This window comes from Leucoraja erinacea, chromosome 20, assembly GCF_028641065.1.
Source record: "Leucoraja erinacea ecotype New England chromosome 20, Leri_hhj_1, whole genome shotgun sequence".
Taxonomy (NCBI): domain Eukaryota; kingdom Metazoa; phylum Chordata; class Chondrichthyes; order Rajiformes; family Rajidae; genus Leucoraja; species Leucoraja erinaceus.
This window is the reverse complement of record NC_073396.1, coordinates 23,956,945-23,977,713: the sequence shown is the minus strand read 5'-3', so window position 1 is coordinate 23,977,713 and position 20,769 is coordinate 23,956,945. Positions and strand designations below refer to the sequence as shown.

Genomic DNA, 20,769 nt, shown 5'->3' with positions numbered 1-20,769 from the left:
GACAACCACATTTCACTATTCCAAACGTGGCCCACTCCTCAACTACAAAATACAGAGCCATAGATCTAAGGGGCTATTACTTCTGATGTAAAAGAGGAATACATTTGTTGGAAATGTCCTGGCAGGAGGAGCAATGAAGTATTTTTCCTGCATCAAGATTGTATCTACAATTGTAAATCATTGAAGGTGAATTGATCTATGCTTGCATATTATGCCAAGTCAGATAAGGTGTTTTGCGAAACTGCTTGCTCATATTTTCTTTTGCATTATTCTCAGGACTTTAGCCAACTATGTGGTGATACCTGCAAGTGTGGTGACACCTGCAAGCTGTCTGTGTGGAGTTTGCACGTGTGACCGCATACGTTTCCTCCAGATTCTTCTTTTTCCTCGCACATCCCAAGACGTGTTGGTTTGTAGGTTCAAAGTTTCAAGGGTTCAAAGTCAGTTTATTGTCACATGTACCAGTTAAGGTACTGTGAAATTTTAAGTTACCGTACAACCATATAAGTGAACAACAACAAGACACACAGCCACATAAAATAAAAGTTAACATTAACATCCATCACAGCGGCTCCCCACATTCCTCACTGTGATGGAAGGTAATAAAGTCCAATCTTCTCCCTCTTTATTCTCCCACGGTCGGGGCCATCGAAGCATCTGCAATTGGGGCCATCAAAGCTCCCGTAGCCGGCGATCCGAAGCCCTAGCGTCGGGGTGATCAAAACTTCCGCATTGGGACGGTTGAAACTTTCCGCGGCATGGAGCTCCCGAATCGGTCTCTAACCAGGGATCACGTGCTCCACGACGTTAAAGTCCACAGGCCCGCGGTTGGAGCTCTCCACAGTCGATCCCCGGCAAAGGGATCGCAAGCTCCACGATGGTAAGTTCACACGCGGTCTCCGGGAAAGGCCGCGCCACTCCACGAGGTTAGACCGCAGTGGGGATGGAGATACGATACGGAAAAAAATCGCCTCTCCGTCGAGGTAAGAGATTGAAAAAAGTTTCCCCCAACTCCCCACATAAAACAAACCAAGGAACACTAAAACATACTCTCAGAGGGTGGTGGAGGCAGGTTCTCTGGATGCTTTAAAGAGAGAGCTAGATAGGGCTCTTAAAGATAGCTCAGTCAGGGGATATGGGGAGAAGGCAGGAACGGGGTACTGATTGGGGATGATCAGCCATGATCACAATGAATGGCGGTGCTGGCTCGCAGGGCCGAATGGCCTACTCTTCACCTATTGTCTATTGTCTATTAACACGTATTTAAAATAACAAAAACAGAAGAAAGGACAGACAGACTGTTGACGAGGCAGCCACTTGCTGGCGCCACCTGGTGGTAGTTGTTCCTCTGTAAAATTGCCCCTAGTGTGTATGGAGTGGAAGAGAAGGTGGGATGACATAGAACCAGTGTGAATAGGTGATCGATGGTCAGCGTGGACTCGATGAGCCGAAGGGCCTGTTTCCATGCTGTATCTCTAAAATGAAAACTAATTGAAGAAGGGTCTCGACCCAAAACGTCTCCTATTCCTTCTCTCCATAGATGCTGCCTCACCCGCTGAGTTTCTCCAGCATTTTTGGCCACCGTAAATTATGCCGTCAGTTAAGATGTTTTGCTAAACCGCTTGGTGATATTTCCTTTTGTATTATTCTCAGGACTTTACCCAATTGTTTTGTAACACTTGCAATTGTAATGGAAGCTGTCTGTGTGGAGTTTGCACGTTCTCCCTGTAACCCCGTGGGTTTCCTCCAGTTTCCTTCCACTTCCCAAAGAGGTGCGGGTTTGTAGGTTATTCGGCCATCTGGAACGTTGTCCCTCGTGTGTAGGGAGTGGAAGAGAAAATGGGATGACATAGTACTAGTGTGAATGGGTGATCAATGGTTGATGGTTGACATGAGCTCAGTGGGCTGAAGGGCCTGTTTCCATGTTGTAGCTCTAAACTATAAGTAAAATAAGGTAACACAAAAAAGCTGGAGAAACTCAGCGGGTGCAGCAGCATCTATGGAGCGAAGGAAATAGGCAACGTTTCGGGCCGAAACCCTTCTTCAGACCTTCTTCAGTAAAATAAGGTAGTTGAGTTAAGTTGAGTTAAGAATATATTTAAAATTGGAGCAGGAATAGACTAGATGGCAATGGCTAGTCTGACTTTGGCTTCAGCCTCACTTTACTGCCCAATTATCATGCTTTTGTTACCCCATTCTCCAAAATCCATCTTTCACTGCCTTGAATATACTGTATTCAATGATTCAACCCTGCACGACTCTCTGAGTGGGAGAAATCCAAAGATCTTTCACCCTCTGCAAAAATAAATTCTGCCTCATCTCTGCCTTCTAGCAACTGTTGACAGTTCCAGATATTTCAGATCAGTCATCAGGATTGAGTGTCACCATGAATCTAAGCCTGGATGAAGGATCACAATCTGGAACTCTGCCTGTCCATTCACTCTCGCTGTTGCTACCTGGCCCGCGGAGTTCAATGGATCAATGACTCTTTATTCTCACGTATGCACAGCACAGAGAAAATCTCTTGCACATCCCACAAATGCACAGCCTATAATCCAACGGTATGAATATTGATTTCCCTAACTTCAATTAACCCTTGCATTCCCTCCCTCTCCGTCTCTCCCCCACCCTAGTTCTCCGACTAGTTGCACTGTCCTCCTGATTAATTTTACCGTTTGTATGCCTCGTTGTCAGCTTCCCCTCAGCAAACAATGAACCATTCTACACTATATTATATCAGCATTGGCTTTGATCTGTCATTTTCACACCTTGCCCTTCCATATCTCTAGTTTTCCTCTCCCCTGACTCACTGAAGAAGGGTCTCGACCAGAAACATCACCCATTCCTTCTCTTCAGAGATGCTGCCTGTTCGTGGTTGTCTCGTAGCGGCTCGTAATGCTAATGGTAGGTACTCGGGAAATCCGGTAAACTCGTGACGTTTTTTCAACACTGTGATAAATGTCCATGAGTAGAAAAACACTCATGCTGAAAAAAATTGTTACTTTTTACTCGTACGAGCTGCTACGAGACATCCACGAACTCCTACGGACCCGCTACGGACATTCAGGGGAACACTCGGGAGAACTTTCGAATTACCTCGTACGGTGGGACAGGCCCTTTACTCCAGCATTTTGTGTTTATCTTTAATGCACAATTGTCATATTTTGGTGTTTATTACAAAGAAAAAGAAAGACACCAAAGTCCGAGTTTTGATACAGTACATGCTTTGATACAAAGTGTTTGGCTACATGCTCCTCCAGCCTTTAGTGTTTTGACTCAATCATCAGTCATAGTAGAGTCATAGTCATAGAGTGATAAATAGAGTGATACAGCATGGAGATAGGCCCTTCGGCCCAACTTGCCCACACCTGCCAACATGTCCCAACTACATTTGTCCCACACCAACATCTTATACAACTGCAATGTGTTGAGTAAATCCAATGAGCATTGATCCAATTATTCCTCTGTCAGCACAGGAAATAACCTCAAGAACTTTCTCTGAACCGTTTCCAATGTGCGTGCATCCTTCCTTCAATAAGATAAGCAAAAATGCATGTCAGCACCCTTCTCAATCGCAGTAAAGGGCAGCACAGTTGTGCAGCAGCAGAGCTGCAGCCTTACAGTGCCAGAGACCCAGATTTGATCCTGACTTCTGGTGCTGTCTGTACAGAGTCACCTAACATGTTTTCCAGAGATGCTGCCTGACCCATTGAGTTACTCCAGCACTTTGTATCTTTCCTTGGTAAGTCCAGCATCTGCAGTTCCTTGTTTCTACCCTTTGACCCAACTTGCCCATGTCGATCATGATGCCCCATCTACAATTGTCCCACCTGCCTGCATTTGGCCCATAAACTTCTAAAACATTCCTATCCATGTACATGTCCAAATGTCTAAATGTCATGTAGTCACTGTATAAACGAAGCTGCTAATGACTCACAACAGTGGTGGGTGGTGGGCCTATAGAACGAGCTGCCAGAGGTGGTAGTTGGTACTAGAGGCAGGTACAATAACAACATTTAAAAGACACTTGGACAGGTAGATAGTGAGGAAAGGTTTAGAGGGATATGGACCAAATGCAGGCAAGTGGGATTAGCTTAGATGAGGCATGTTGGTCGGCATGGACGGGTTAGGCCAAAGGATCTGTTTCTGTGCTCTATGACTCCATGAGTCTAAATCACAAAACTATCCCAATTCCTGAATGTGGAAGTGGTTTTATGATTAAAAGCAGACCAGTATGATAATTGGGACAGTGGAGACATGGAACTGCAGACGCAGGTTTACAACAAAAAAAGACTCAAAGTGGTGGAGTAACTCAGCGTATCAAGCAGCATCTCTGTAGAACTTGGATAGGTGACATTTTACTCCTTAAAAGGACCAGCGTACAGAAGGGTACTATTCAGTCATGTTGTTTAGCCATTGTTCTCCAGAGATGGATAGGGGTTGGGACCCTTCTTGGGTTGTGTTGCCTATCCATAGTCACCAGAGATGCATTGGAGTTGGGACCCTTCTACAGACTGGACCCCTTCAATCTGAAGAAGGGTCCCCACCTGAAACATCGCCCATCAGTGTTCTCCAGAGATGCTGCCTGACCGGCAGAGTAAAATAATAAGTGTTTTCTGTGTCAGACGGCTCAATATCTGATGTGCGAACAATGATTTGTCGCATCATTCATCAACCTGGGACAGCTATACTATTACTGTAGTTTGGTTTTGTTCTAAGATCGGCAAAGCAGCGATATGAATCATTGTAGGATGTTAAATGTTCAGTAGATTGGCAGCAGAACAAGGGAGTGATATTCACAGCATGGTTAAAGATTTATTTCCTGGCATCTGCTGGGGCAGGGCACTCAGCAGGGCAGAGCCTTAAAAGAAAAGCAACTCATGAATATTTTAAGCATCATTGGAACAAAGCAAGTTCAATGTAAATGCTGGTTATGAGGGTGGATTGGTCCTCTTGGTAGTTAGTTGAAACCCGCAGGAGTCTCTCTTGCATCTGAGTTAAAAGGGGCCCAACCCAAAACGTCGCCCATTCCTTCTCTCCAGAGATGCTGCCTGGCCCACTGAGTTACTCCAGCATTTTGTGTCTGTCGTCGGTGTAAACTAGCATCTGCAGTTCCTTCCTACATATTTGGAAAATCGTGTGTTCAGTTCCCACGATGTGGCCAGAAACATGGACTACCGTTCTAAGATGGCGCCCACCGCAGGCGACTATTTGCGTGCCAGCCACAAAAGCAGATCAACAACCTCATATTACAATCGCTCCACACTCTTAAATCTCTATTCCCGCAGCATCATGTAACCATACGCTGTAAGCGGCTCGATTGTAATCATGTGTTGTCTTTCTGCTGACTGGATAGCACACAACAAAAGCTTTCCACTGTACCTCGGTACACGTGACAATAAACTAAACTGTAAACTGTAAGCAATACTGAGGGAGTGCTGCACTGCTGCTTAGATGGGGCATTAAAGCAAACCCCTGATCTGTCCTTCCAGGGGGATTCAAGCAGATTTGACAACGCTATCTTGAAGCAAATCATGGAAATCCTTCCCTAAGAGTTGGCCAAAATCTATCCCTTAATTAATGGTCCTAAAACAAATATATCATACCATTAGCAAACCACAAACCGTAAATGCCCCAGTCGAACAGCCTTCCATGTTTCATCCTCTAACTCTATCATAACTTTCCTTCCATAGTCTTGTCCGTTGTCTCCTTGCTATCTCCATATTATTTGTTACAATCACTTCCAATGACCATTAATTCCATATTCCAAAACATTTTTTTGACATAAACGTTTTATCTGATTTTCCGTTGGATGGTGCAGCAGTTTAGAATGGCCAAATTGCCTTGTCATGTTATCCATGCAGTGCCTTTTTTCTTCATCCACCTGTTCAATCAATTGATTAATTGAATTAATTGAAAAAGACGGCATGTAAACTGGCCCTTCAGCCCACCAAGTCCACGGTGACCATCGATCACCGGTTCACACCAGTCCTATGTCATCCCACTTTCGTATCTGCTCCCTGCACGGTCGGGACAATTTTACAGAAGCCAATTAACCAACAAACCCGCACGTCTTTGGGATGCGGGAGGAAGCTGGAGCGCTCCGAGGGAACCCTCGCGGTCACACAGGGAGAACGTGCAAACTCCCCACAGACAACACCCAATGTCAGGATTGTACCTGGGTCTCTTGCGCTGTGAGGCAGCAGCTTAGTGTAGTTTAGAGATACAGCGCAGAAACAGGCCCTTAGGCCTACCGAGTCCACGCCGGCCAGCGATGCCCGCACACCAGCACTATCCCACAGACTACGAACAATTTACAATTCTTACCAAAACCAAATGATCCTACAAACCTGTACGTCTTTGGAGCGTGGGAGGAAACCGGAGCACTGGGGTAAAAACCCACTCCGTACAGACTGGTCAGGATTGAACCCGGGTCTCCGGCGCCGTGAGGCAGCAACTCTACCGCGGCACGATTGCGTTACAATCGAGTTACAGACAGACATTGTTGTTTATTCTGCCTCAGTGATTAACTCTGGGAAATGAATCCTGCATGAAGCAGATTCTCCTGATCTTCATTCTGATTATCTCCCACCTTTGCCCTCCTTCATCATGAACTCTATTTATTGGCAGCAGCTCTTTTCCATCTATCTCAGGACAGCTTATTCACTTTGCTGGTGGAGGTTTACTGAGGGAAATGCTGATGTTCTGCAGATTACAGCTCCAATGTCATCCATCGTGTCCCTTTGTGTTACATTCAATAAAGACCAGGGAGCCTGCACATGTGACCAGAAATGCGAAATAGCTAAATTAATCAGCTATGTTCGCAACAAACGCTCGCTTGCTCAGCAAACCTTTTTTATCCGATCATTGTGGGGGAGTGGCGAAGGGAAAGTAACCCTTCACAACCCAAATAAAAACAAATGGCTGGTAGCACTGCGCATGTCTTACAGTTTCCACTGAGGGCAAAGAAATATTTATAAGGCGGAGATTGACGGATTCTTGATTAGTACGGGTGTTAGGGGGAGAAGGCAGGAGAATGGGATTGAGAGGGAAAAATAGATCATCCGTGATTGAAGGGCGGTGTAGACTTGATGGAACAAATGGCCTAATTCTGCTCCGAGAACTTAAGAACATGAATTTATGAGAAGGACTTTTATACTTAGCAGTAAAGTTCATAATCAAATGTCATGGTTTAGTGTAGTTTAGTTTATTGTCACATGTACCAAGGTACAGGGAAAAGATTTTGTTACGTGCTAACCAGTCAGTGGAAAGACAATACATGATTACAATTGAGCCGTCACAGTTACTCCAGCACTTTGGATTTTATTCCAGATTGCGGTACCTGAGTTCTTTGAGTTTCCTGGGCTCGTGAGTAGCAGGTAACATTGTCGAGTTTAGTTTAATTTGGTTTAGTTTAGATTAGTTTAGTTCAGTTCAGTTTTGTTTATTGTCACGTGTACCAAGAAACAGTGAAAAGCTTTTAATTGCGTGCTATCCAGGCAGCGGAAAGACTACACCTAGACAATAGACAATAGACAATGGGTGCAGGAGGAGGCCATCTGGCCCTTCGAGCCAGCACCGCCATTCTATGTGATCATGGCTGATCATCCCCAATCAGTACCCCGTTCCTGCCTTCTCCTCATATCCCCTGACTCCGCTAGCTTTAAGAGCCCTATCTAGCTCTCTCCTGAAAGCATCCAGAGAACCTGCCTCCACCGCATTCTGAGGCAGAGAATTCCAACAGACTCACCACTCTCTGTGAGAAAAAGTGTTTCCTTGTCTCCATTCTAAATGGCTTACTCCTTATTCTTAAATGATTAGAATCGAGCCATCTACAGTGTACAGAATCAGGATAAAGGGAATAACGTTTAGTGCAAGATGAAGTACAGTAAAGTCAGATTAAAGCAAGTCCCAGGGTTGCCCAAACCTTCACTTCAACCACCAAGGGCAGCAGGCAGAGAGATGGGAACGGTTCCCCTCCAAGTCCTGCTGTCTTGGGAATATATCATAGTTTCTGCTCAAAATCATGGAACTCCCTCCCATCAACTTTGAGTCGAGAGTGTTTTATTGTGATATGAATAAATTCTTACTTGCAGCAGCACAGCAGATATATGTGGAAACAAAGAAATGCAGATGCTGGTTTATACCAAAGATAGGCACAGAGTGCTGGAGTAACTCAGCGGGTCTGACATCATCTCTGGAGAAACAGGTCATGTGACATTTCGGGTCGGGACCTTTCTTCAGACAACTATGTAAATACTGTATGGTACTCCCTAAACACCGTAATCAATAACAAGAAAGAATACATATATATTTCAAACAAACTATAATAGTGCAAAGACAAAATCAATGTCCCCAAGTCTACGGAGTTTGGAGCTTATTTGGAGGTGGTTGTTGTTGACACCTCATAGTTGGTGTGGGTCTCTGATGATGCTGGCTGCCTTTTTGAGGCAGCGACTCAGGGTGGTGTGGGTCTCGGAGATCTCCTCGATGATGGGGGAGGTTAGTACCTGTGATGGACTGGGCAGTGTCCACCACTTTCTTGCAATCTTCTTTGGTCCTGGGCGTGAATACCTTCACCTGAAGGACTGCAGTGGTTCAAGAGAGTGACTCACCACCACCTCGTCAGGGGCAGTTAGCAATGAGCAATACATTGTCCAGGGCCTCCTCCACTGTCAGAGTGAGGCCACAGGCAAATTGGAAGAACAGCACCTCATATTTCGCTTGGGCAGCTTACAACCCTGTGCTGTACTGTTCTATGTTCCATGTAGACCTTTCCTCTTGGACCTGAGTTGAACTGAATGGTAATGATGTCAGTGTGATTGAAGACCCAAGGTTTATATTGCACACTTGAGATTGTCGCTGCAGCTCCATGGTAAATATTTAACAATATTGCAGAAAATTAAAGTCAGAATATTTTGTGCCTTTCTTCACCTCTGTTAACATGAACAGCTACACACTGATCTTGCCAAATCTCCTGGGGGGGGATGTACCTTATGGCAGAGTTTTATATTATCTACTGCTGCTCTTCCACAGTGAGTTAGCAACCGACTTTTCTGAAAGTAGAATAATGATTGGAGCAATAATGGCAATATAAAATGACACTGAATTCACTGTGTCTCTGAGTTCACGGTGGCACAGTGGTAGAGTTGCTGCCTTACAGTGCCAGATTTCAGGGTTCAATCCTGACTACAGGTGCCGTCTGTACAGAGTTTGTATGTTCACTAGGTGCTCCGGTTTCCTCCCACATCCCAAAGGCGTGCAAGTTTGTAGGTTAGTTGGCCTCTGTAAATTGTCCCTAGTGTGCAGGATAGTGCTAGTATACACGGTGATCTCTGGTTGGTGTGGCCTCAGTGGGCTGAAGGGCCTGTTTCCATGCTGTATCTCCAAAACGAAAACACTGATTATTTTTTCTTTCTTCTCCCCTTATCTCCATTCCTTGCCGTCACCCGTAATTCCCCATCTCATTTTTTTTAAAGATGGGAGGAGCAATTGATAAGATGGCAGAAAAAAGGAACTGCAGAGGCTGGTTTACAAAAAAAAACACACAAAGTGCTAGAGTAACAGCAGGTCAGGCAGCATCTCTGGAGAGCATGGATAGATAATGTTTCCTCAGAGTGAATCTGGCAAGAGAGAGAAATGACTTTTACTGGATTTGGACCACAGGGATGATATAAAAGTTGGAGCCAAGCACAAAGTGAATGAAATTAGGAAATGCTTCTGCACATAAAAGGAGGGGCATGGTGGTGCAGTGGTAGATTTGCTGCCTTAAGGGCCTGTCCCACTGTACGAGGTAATTCAAAAGCTCTCCCCAGTTTAAAAAAAATCGTGATAAGCACGTAGAATGTACGTAGCGGGTATGTCAGAACTCGGGATGTCTCTTAGCGGCTCGTAACGCTAACGGCGGGTACTCGGGAAACGCGGTAAGCTCGTGAAGACTCGTAAAGATTTTTCAACATGTTGTAAAATGTCCACGAGAGCCCCGAGTACCTACGAGCGGCTATTACCGTAATTCTCCGAGTTCGAATCAGGGGAAACTCGAGAGAACTCTTGAATTAGCTCGTACAGTGGGACAGGCCCTGTACAGTGTCAGTGACTTGGGTTCGATTCCGACTACGGGTCCTGTCTGAGTGGTGTTTGTTCGTTCTCCCTGGGACCGCGTGTGTTCCCTAGGTTTCCGCCCACACTCCAAAAACGCACAAGTTTATAGGTCCACCACCACCTCTGCCAGCGTGTTCCAGACACCTCTGTGTAAAAAACTTGCCCTGCACATCTCCTGTAAACTTTACCCTCTTACCTTAAGGGTATGGTCTCTAATCTTTGCCATTTCCACCCCTGAAAATAATGTCCTGACTGTCTACCCTATCTATGCCTCTCATCATTTTATATACTTCTATCAAGTTTAGTTTAGTTTTGTGATACAGCGTGGTAACGGGCCCAATCAGTGATGTGCCGACCAACAAGCATTTGTACACTAGTTCTATCCTACACACTAGGGACAATTTACAGAAACCAATTATCCTACAAACCTGCACGCCTTTGCAATGTGGGAGGAAACTGGAGCACCCGGAGAAAACCCAGGTGGTCACAGGGAGAACGTACAAACTCTGTACAGACAGCACCCGTAGTCAGGGTCGAACCCGGGTCTCTGGCTCTGTGTAGTGGGATGTGAAAGTGGGATAACATAGAACTAGTGTGAACGGGTGATTAATGGTTGGCGTGCACTCGGTGGGCTAAAGGGCCTGTTTCCGCAATGTATCTCTGAACGGAACTAAACTAGACCGTGATAATGCGAGTGGCTAATTTCAGTCGTGCCACTAGGGGGAAGCACTGAGCCTGATCCATGGGCATGGGCTATTCAACAGCACTCCAAGCCTGATTAAGCAACTTGTTATCAGAACAGTGTGGTTAAGGCAACTAGACTTTCCAATAATCATTTATCCCAGATTTTCACCACAATATCCGTTCATTTAGTAGTGTGAAATATATTTGTGTTTGCAGGATAATAATACATTAAGGAGTGTGCATATGATATACTCTCTCGATTCCAAGCAGGGACCACAACAGTCAGGTGAGGCAGAGGTTCACTTGCACCTCCCCAATCTCATCTACTGTATCCACTGTTCTTGGGCGAGACGAAGCACAAACTAGGCGATCGTTCGGTTGAACACCTGCACTCAGCCCGCCTTCGCCTACACGATCTCCCGGTTGCCAAATAATTTAACACCCCCATTTCTCTCCTGACCTTTCTGTCCTAGGCCTCCTCCACTGTCAGAGTGAGGCCACGCGCTAATTGGAGAAACTGCACCTCCAATTTCGCTTGGGCAGTTTACGGTATGAATATTAATTTCTCTAATTTCAAGTAACCCTTGCATTCCCTCTCTAGCCCTACCCACCCTAGTCGTCCTGCCAGTTCTACTGTTCGCATCCATATATACCTTTGTTATCACCTCTTCCATAGCCAACAATGGACCATTGTAGGCTCCACCTTTCCTTTTCCATCGGTGCCAGCTCTGATTTGTTCGGAACTTTTTCACACTTCTGGTTTCCCTCCCTCCTGACTCAGTCCAAAGAAGGGATTCGACCAGAAACGTCGCTTAAGGACCTGTCCCACTTGGGCGTCATTTGCGCATAATTTACGCTACATCATTTTCGCGTCATGACGCACGATGCGCGCGTCGTGCCACGCATGTAATGCACTCATGGTGCACATTACGCGCACTGCACTGCCATGCACTGGTAACACGCAAATGACGCACAAGTGGGACAGGCCGTTTATTCCTTTTCTCAGAGATGCTACCTGACCCGTTGAGTTACTGCAGCATTTTGTGTCTATCTTCTCCAAGATCGAAGTCTGCTGATGTTTGTGAGAGCAGATAAATACAACTCTTGCCTGGGAGTGTGGAGCGTTGGGCCCCTTTAAATACAGTGAGCGCACTCGGACCTCAGCCTGAATTACAACAGAAGCCAGAGAATCAGAGTCTGGAACGTGTGTATCCGGCTTTTCCAGACCGATGACAGAAGGCATTAGCGATGGATTTGGATCCTGGTTCAACAGGGATTTATCAAAACCAGTGCCAGCAGTCAAATGAGCAGAGCCGAAAATATTACCTTGTGCCAAATGCTGAATGAACGCTTGGAATTAAATTATTCGTTTGCGGATGTGAGCGTCAGCGGAAGGCTGGCATTTATTTACCCATTCCTTGTGCCCTCTAAAGTCATTTACATCCCGGCCTGCTGCGTATCTGTGGCGTTGAGTCTTCTTACTGAACTGCTGATGGCAATATCGATACAGCTGTATAGTTACTATAGCACATTGCTAAAGGCAGCAAACTATCATCTGGAGATACAATTCGCCCAACCAGAAAGGCCAAAAATATTTTATTCCTGACAGAACGTGAATAAATCTATCGGACTTTCTGGCAATCAGACGCCTTCATCCTGACCGAAGGTTATTATTTCTGATCTCTTTAATAAATCTAAATTCATTTTCACAAGCTGCTGCTAGTTCAGTTTAGTTTGGTTTATTATTATCACATGTACCCAGGTACAGTGAAAAGCTTTTTATTGTGTTGTCGAAAAGACTATGCGTGATTACAATCAAGCCGTTCACAGGGTACAGATTTTATTTTGACCGCCACAGGAATGCAAGTGCCTGTAGTTTATATTGATGAGAACATGGGACAGAATAAGTACAGGCCCTTCGACCCGCAATGTCTGTGCTGAACATGGTGCCGAGACCAACTCTTATCTGCCAGAACATGATCCATAAACATGGTGACTCCCGTGTACAGCCCCAGTATAATTTACTATCCTTACACTCTGGTACTTGGCTATGATTGTGCTCATGTATGGGAAGATTTTAATAATTGTTTTCAAAAAATAAATGTAACTATACCTAGGTACATGTAACAATAAACTACAATTGAACCAATGAACCAGAGATTCCTCCATTCCCTTGTGGATGCCCATCAATACAATGTCTTAAATACCACCATCATATCTGCCTCCACCACCAGCCCTGGCAGCATGTTCCTGGCACCCACCACCCTCTGTTTAAAAGTCTTGCCTCACACATCTCACCTTAAAACTATACCCTCCAGTATTTGATATTTGATATTTCCATCCGGGGAAAAAGCTGCACTATCCATGTCTCTCATCATTCTTTCTATTTCTATCAGGCAGAGGCGGAAAACCCGGGGGGGGGCCAGAGGGGACACGTCCCCTCCATGTTTTGAGAGGTGGGGGACACCCCCCCCCCCCCCAAGTTTTTGTAATCCGGATTTTAAAATCGAGGGCGAGGGCGCCGATTGGACGAGAGAGACGTCGGTTAGCAGGCAATGGGAGTGGGACGTGATTCAGTGCGATGATTGGAGGAGGGAGGAGTGGGGTAGGGGAGGTGGGACTGAGGATAGAGTGCGGTGATTGGAGGAGGGAGACATGGCACAAACCTGCACTTCATCCGCAGCCAGGACGATCCCGGCCGACTCTCCGGCGCTGTCCTGTCCCCACCCGAGTATCCCCCCCCCCCCCCCCCCCCCCCCGGTGGCCCGAGAGGTCGGCAGCAAAGATCCTCCGCTATGGGATCTTTGGTCGGCAATCAGACAGGCCAGTGCAGAGAAACAGCGCTAAACCCAGCTAACTGCCTGTCCCGCCAGGTGAGCTTACAACCCTTCCTGGACTTGCAGGAAATATGGCCAGCGCGGCGAAGCAGCGCTGGAGTCCCGTCAGTCCAGACAGGGCTGTAGTTAACCCGGTGAGACAGGCAGAGTTGAGCTGCATTTAGCGCTGGATTGAGCCTCCGAAGCCTCGCGCGCGTGTGTGTGAGTGTGCGCAAGCGCGCGTGGCCGCCAAAAATTGGTGTCCCCCGTCCCCTCCATGCTATGATAGTGAGTTCCGCTATTGCTATCAGGTCTCTCCTCAACCTCCACCGTTTTAGATTAAAACAATCCAAGTCTAAACTTTGCCCCGCTCACATTAAAGCTATGCCATCTGGTTATTAATTTATTTTTTATCCTTGGAAATATGTTCTGAGGAATATACTTGCAAAAAAAAGTTGACATGAGTCTGGAGTAAATGCAGAGATTGGGACAAATTAATTATTCTTTCGAAAGAAGATAGTGGCAGCAGCCTGTCAGCAGCGCGTTAGCTTTTTTTCAACTTTTATTATTTTTTTAGTATGTTTTAAAGTATGTTTATTGATGTTTCTCGGTGTGTTTTGTGTGGGGGGTGGTGTCGGGGGGGTAAGGGGGAAACCGTTTCGGCCGCCTCCTCCACGGAGAGGCGACTTTTTCCAGTTCGCCTCCCCCATGGCCTAACAGCAAGGATCGGCGTGGCCTTTCCCGGAGACGCGCCCGGGGCTTCAGCGGCGGGCGCAGCGTGGACTCTCGGCGTGGAGCGGGTGAGCCCTCGCAGGGGCTCGCTGGAGGGAAGCGCTCCGTTTCACTGGCCCGGGGCAGCCAGCAGCCTGAAGCCGCGGTCTGCACAGCTCCAGCTGGCGCGGCATCTGCAGCCCGGGATCCTTCATGGGGGACCCGGGGGAAGAAGAAGCCTTCACTGCCGGCCCGCGGCCAACTTCTACCGCGGGTCCGGCATGGACTTATCATCACCCCTGGAGGGGAGCTTCGACCACCGGCCCTGCGGTCTGCGGTGCTTCTGGCTGCGGCGCGGCGGGAACCTTAAATCTTCGACCGCCGGCCTGCAGCCTACACCAGCCTTAAGCCGCAGTCTCCGGTGGGGAAGAGCCGATCCTGGACTTACCCTGACTTTGACTTTGTCCCTTACCATCTGGACGCCCGCAGCAACGGCTGCGGAGGGTGGAGGTCCCGACCACGGGGGAAAATGGAGGAGGTCTGGCCAAGTTCTGTGCCTTCCACCACAGTGATGAATGCTGTGGTAGATGTTTGTGTTACAATTTTACTGTGGTTGTGTGTTCTTTATTATTGTACCGCTCCTGACAACCCAAAATCCACCTGGTTGTGTGGCAAATAAATTCTATCTAAATTCTATCTAAGATGAGGAGGAATTTCTTTACTCAGAGGGTGGTGAATCTGTGGAATTAATTGCCACAGACGGCTGTGGAGACCAAGTCTTTGGGTACGTTTAAAGCGCAGATTGACAGATTCTATATTAGTACGCGGTTTTGGGGTGAAGGCAGGAGAATGGGGTTGAGAGGGAAAGATAGTTCAGCCATCATTGAATGGAGTAGTAGACATGATGGGCTGAATGGCCTAATTCTGCTCTTATGACTTATGAACATGAAATGATTGATGCTACAGATCTAATGGCCTGTAATTTTTAACGTGAAATTTTCTAAATTTACACAGACATATTTTTCATTGTTTGTTTTTCAGAGCTTCTAGGATCTGCAAAGAGAGTCAACGTGAACTTTCAAGACCTAGATGGGTAAGTGTATCCATCAGTAAACTCTCTGAGCAATTCAGACTCAGGGAACTGCATGAATAAAATCTAAAACTGTCGCTTGAGCCAGAACTAATCAGAGAACAACTTGGGAATTAGATTTACTGGAACGTTTTAAGTGTGACTGTCATACTTAATCCGACATTCCGCATTTTCAACACTTCACTGCAGCAACAAGGTTGTACCCTGAATTTGTTTCACGCTGCAAAGTCTTCACGGGGATGAATGTGTCAAATCATGTATATTATTATGAATACAGAAAGCCGGAAGATATGACATACTGGCAAACCAACCTCCCTTGCATTGCCTATATCTGCTCTTCACGCTGCCTCGGCAAGGCCACCAGCATAATCAAGGACCAGTTTCACCCCGGTCAATCCCTCTTCTCCCGTCTTGCATCAGGCAAGAGGTACAGAGGTTTGACAGCGCATACCTCCAGATTCAGGGAGAGTTTTTTTGCCAGCTGTTATCAAACAACCGAACGGTCTTCTCTTCAGCCAGAGTGCGGTCCTAACCTCCCATCTCCCTCATTGGAGACTTTAGTGATATAGTGTGAAACAGGCCCTTCGGCCCACTGAGTCCGTGCTGACCAGCGATCACCCTGTACACGAGCACTATTCAACACATTAGGGATAAGTTACAATTTACAGAAGCCAACTAACTTACAAGCCGGTATATCTTTGAAGGGTGGGAGGAAAGCGGAGCACCCGGAGAAAACAGAGGTCGTCACAAGGAGAACATGCAAACTCCGTACAGGCAGCATCTGTAGTTGATGGAACCTGCGTCACTGGCGCTGTAAGGCAGCAACTCTACCGCTGTGTTAATTGAACTTTATCGGACTTCAATGTTATATCTTTGCACTAAATGTTGTAATCTTTATCCTTTATCTTTGCACTGTGGAAGGCTTGATTGTGTTCATATATAGTCTATTCTTTGAGTGGATAGCACGTGAAAAGCTTTCCATTGTATCTCCATGCACGTGATAATAAAAAACTAAACTAAACTCAAACTAAACAAAATATAATTGGAACAGTCAACTAATGGCCTGGGATTTGCAGTCAACAACAAATCAATGGCTGTTAATCCAGAAGAAAACAGTCCCACAAGGACCTAGTGGGAGACTAAGTGGAGGTTGGGCGATCATTTCGCCGAACACCTCCGCTCAGTCCGCAATAACCTACCTGAACTCCCGGTGGCTCAGCACTTCAACTCCCCCTCCCATTCCCAATCCAACCTCTCTGTCCTGGGTCTCCTCCATTGCCAGAGTGAGCAACACCGGAAATTGGAGGAACAGCACCTCATATTCCGCCTGGGTTGCTTGCGTCAGGATGGCATGAACATTGAATTCTCCCAGTTTTGCTAGCCCTTGCTGTCTCCTCCCCTTCCTTAACTCTCGAGCTGTCTCCTCCCATCCCCCCGCCCTCGGGCTCCTCCTCCTCCCTTTTTCCTTCCTTTCTTCCTCCCACCCCCCATCAGTCTGAAGAAGGCTTTCGGCCCGAAACGTTGCCTATTTCCTTCGCTGCTGCACCCGCTGAGTTTCTCCAGCATTTTTGTGTACCTTCGATCTTCCAGCATCTGCAGTTCCTTCTTGCACACCTAGTGATCCCATTGTGCAGGTTTATTTATTGCCTTCCTCCTGTTCTCAGTCATCAATTCAACAGGATCCCTGGCACCCAGCCAACACCTCATTAAACTGATTGAATGGTCAATCACGTCGGACTCCCACAGACATCAAAGCAGGAAGAAAATGGCACTTTTTAAAAAAACTTACTTTTCAAACACCTTTGAGGGTATGAAGCGAATTTTGGAACGTGCACGAGATGTAGGTGGTGATATCATATGGTTTCCAGAATTGCAAATATTTAATTGTTGAACATTTTAAGATATTTGTCTGTGATGAAATTACAACCCAAATCTATAACATTGGACACAAGGAACTGCCGAGGCTAGTTTACCAAAAAAGAAAAGACATACAGAGTGCTGGAGTAACTCAGCGTGTCAGGAAGTCTCTCTGGAGAACGTGGACAGGCGATATTTTGAAACTTTGAAAGATTGCTTCCGTGTAAAATGAGTTCTTTTGTGGGATCTGGGAGGTTGCCCAGTTTACCGAGCTTTTAAAACAAACACATGAAGATAAGAGGGGTCTCGACCTGAAACGTCACCTATTCCTTTTCCCCAGAGATGCTGTCTGACCCGCTGAGCTACTCCAGCTTTTTGTGTCTATCTCCATCTTTCCATTTCCATAGTGGCCATGATCACAGTCAGTCAGGTTGTCAGCATGGGTATTGGGTTATTGTTGTCACGACTACTGAGACACAGTGAAAAGCCTTCATTTGCGTTCAATCTAACACGAGCACAATCAAGCCCAATGAGCTAAAAACAGATAGAGCAAAGAGACAAATACCAGAGTGCAGAATATAGTTTCTCAGCATTGTAGCATACAGTTCCAGACAAAAAGTCCAGTGTCCTCAATGAGGTAAATTAGAAGATCAGGGCTGTACTCCATTATAACATAGAATATAGAACAGTACAGCACAGGAATTGGCCCTTAGACCCACAATGTTTGTGCCAAACATGATGCCCGATGATTTTGATTAACCTGATCTCATCTGCCTGTACATGGTCCATATACCTCCATTCCCCGCATATCCATGTGCCTATCCTATCAACAACGAAAGAGCAGTCCTGAGCTACTGTCGACCTCATTGGCATCCTTGGATTGTCTTTGCTGGACTTTATCTTGCACTAAACATTATTCCCTTTATCGTGTGTCTGTACACTGTGGCTGTGTATAGTCTTTACATTGACTGGTTAGCATGCAACGAAAAGCTTTTCATGTGACAATAAATAAAACTAAACTGAACTAAACTATCTAAAAACCTCTTAAATGCCACTATTGTATCGACCTCCACCCCCACCCCAGGCAAAGGGTTCCAGGCACCCACCACTCCCTGTGTAAAAAACCTGCCCCACACACCTCCCTTCAACTTTCACCATCTAACCATATAGCTATGCCCTCTAGTGTTGGGCATTTCCACCCAAACAAAAAGGTTCTGACTGTCTACCCTATCTAGGCCTCTCATCATTTTATATACTTCTATCTAGTCTCACCTCGAACTCCGATAATCTAGAGAAGTGACGGTTCAGAAGTCAGTTGACTAGTCTACTGATCTGACCACTATGCCACCACTGTACCATCTGAATTAATATCCTTTCATCTGCCTCAATGATAACACTCTCTAGAATTTCCTTTGGACACTTTTGCTACTTTAATGATAAGTGAGAGCCATTAAGTGGCTTGTTGGCTCAGTTCAAAAGGTCACATCCTTTACATGAAGCACAGCTTCCAATGTAATGAATAACATTTGCAATAATTTCATCGTCACCATTGCTCACAGGAGCCAGACTTATTGAATAAACTGAACCTTAATTCCCCAGCTGCCATCTGAGCTCACGTGGTATTTAGGGCAGCACAGTGGCGCAGCGGTAGAGCTGCTTCTTTGCTGCACCAGAGACCCGGGTTCGATCCTGATTATGAGCACTGTCTGTACGGAGTTTGCACGTTCTCCCACTTGGATTTTCTCCAGGTGCTCCGGTTTCCTCTCACATCCCAAAGACGTGCAGGTTCATAGGTTAATCAGTCTCTGTAAATTGCCTCCAGTGTGTCCGGAGCGGATAAGAAAGTGGGAGTGGATGATTACTGGTCAGCGCAGCTTGTCCATTTGGTCCTTTGAACATGAACTGGCTCTTTGATGAGGTATGTGGATATGGAGAAGATATTTCAAAGCAGTGGGAGAGTCTAGGACCAGAGGGCACAGCCTCAGAATAAAAGGAATTACCTTTTTGAATGATATCTTTATCTTTAGAAAGGAGATAAGGAGCAATGTCTTTAGTCAGAGGCTGGTGAATCAAATTCAAAGAGGAACTTACAGAGGGCTGTGGAGGCCAGGTGAATGGGAATTTTTAAGGTAGAGATTGACAAATTCTTGCTTAGTATGGGTTGTCCCATAACCCCTAGTATGGGTCAGAGGTTATGGGACAAAGGCAGGAGAATAGGGTTAGGAGGGAGAGATAGATCAGCCATGATTGTATGGTGGAGTAGGCTTGATGGGCCAAATGGACTAATTCAACTTATGAACGTATAAACTTACATTATACAAATGACAATGATAACCAAAACCAATACTTCCTCTCAGAAATCTATCAAATTTGTTGAAAATTATTTTCTCTCCATAAAATCACATTAGTTCTGTTTGATTGCCTTCTAATTTTCGAGATATCTTGTTATTATCTCCATCGTAACAGATACCAGCTGTTCCCAATGACAGATGTTCAGCTAATTGGCCTATAATATCCTGTTTAGTTTAGTTTAGTTTAGTTTAGTTTAGAGATACAGTGCGGAAACAGGCCCTTCAGCCCACCGGGTCCGCGCTGACCACCGATCCCCGCACTTTAACACTATCCCACACCCACCTGGGACAATTTTTACATTCACCAAGCCAATTAACCTGTACGTCTTTGGAGTGTGGGAGGGAACTGAAGATCTCGGAGAAAACCCACGCAGGCCAGCATTACATTTGCGGTTTGTCAATAGTCTGGGACCACACCAAGTTGGCACAGTGGCGCGGCTGGTGGAACTGCTGCCTCACAGCACCAGTGACCCGGGTTCGATCCTGACCTCGGGTGCTGTCCGTGTGGAGATTCTACATTCTCCCTGTGACCACGTGGCTTTCAACCATGTGCTCAGTTTCCTCCCATCGACCACCAAAGGGTTAGTATGTTAATTGGCCTCTGTATATTGCCCCTAGTGCATACAGAGTGGATGAGAAAGTCGGATAACATAGAACTAATGTGTATGGTGAAAGATGGTCAGAGTGGACTCGGTGGGCTGAAGGGCCTGATTCCGTGCTCTATCTCTAAACTAAACTAAACAAAGGGAGGACACAAAATGCTGGAGTAACTCAGTTGGTCAGCCAACATCTTTGGAGAACATGGATAGGTGACGTTTCAGGTCGGGACCCTTGTTCATACTAATAAATCTTCTCTGCACTCTTTACAGTTTATTTTACCAGTCTGAAGAAGGGACCCGGCTCAAAACGTCACCTGCCCATATCCTCCAGTGATAATGCCTGACCCGCTGAGTTACTCCTGCATTTGTGTCTTTCTTTGGTAAACCAGCATCTGCAGTTTCTTGTTATTACTAAATACAGGGAACTTTGGTGGACTATAAGCATCACACTCACCATCTCTGTCATCACTTATTGTAGTTCCACCTCACCCCACTTGTCAGAGGTCGACTATAGTGTTGAGTCTTGCATGCTCAATAAATTCACAACAGGATTGGACCAA

At 46.0% G+C, this 20,769-nt stretch overlaps 1 protein-coding gene across 2 annotated transcripts in view; it reads left to right on the top strand.

Annotated features, from left to right (window-relative positions):
* Positions 1–20,769, top strand: part of caskin1 (CASK interacting protein 1) — a 379,139-nt gene that overhangs the window by 206,423 nt on the left and 151,947 nt on the right. For both annotated transcript variants that reach the window (XM_055651672.1, XM_055651671.1), the window contains exon 2: positions 15,354–15,405. In XM_055651672.1, the coding sequence (XP_055507647.1) occupies positions 15,354–15,405 (52 nt within the window). The remainder of the gene's footprint in view (positions 1–15,353; positions 15,406–20,769) is intronic.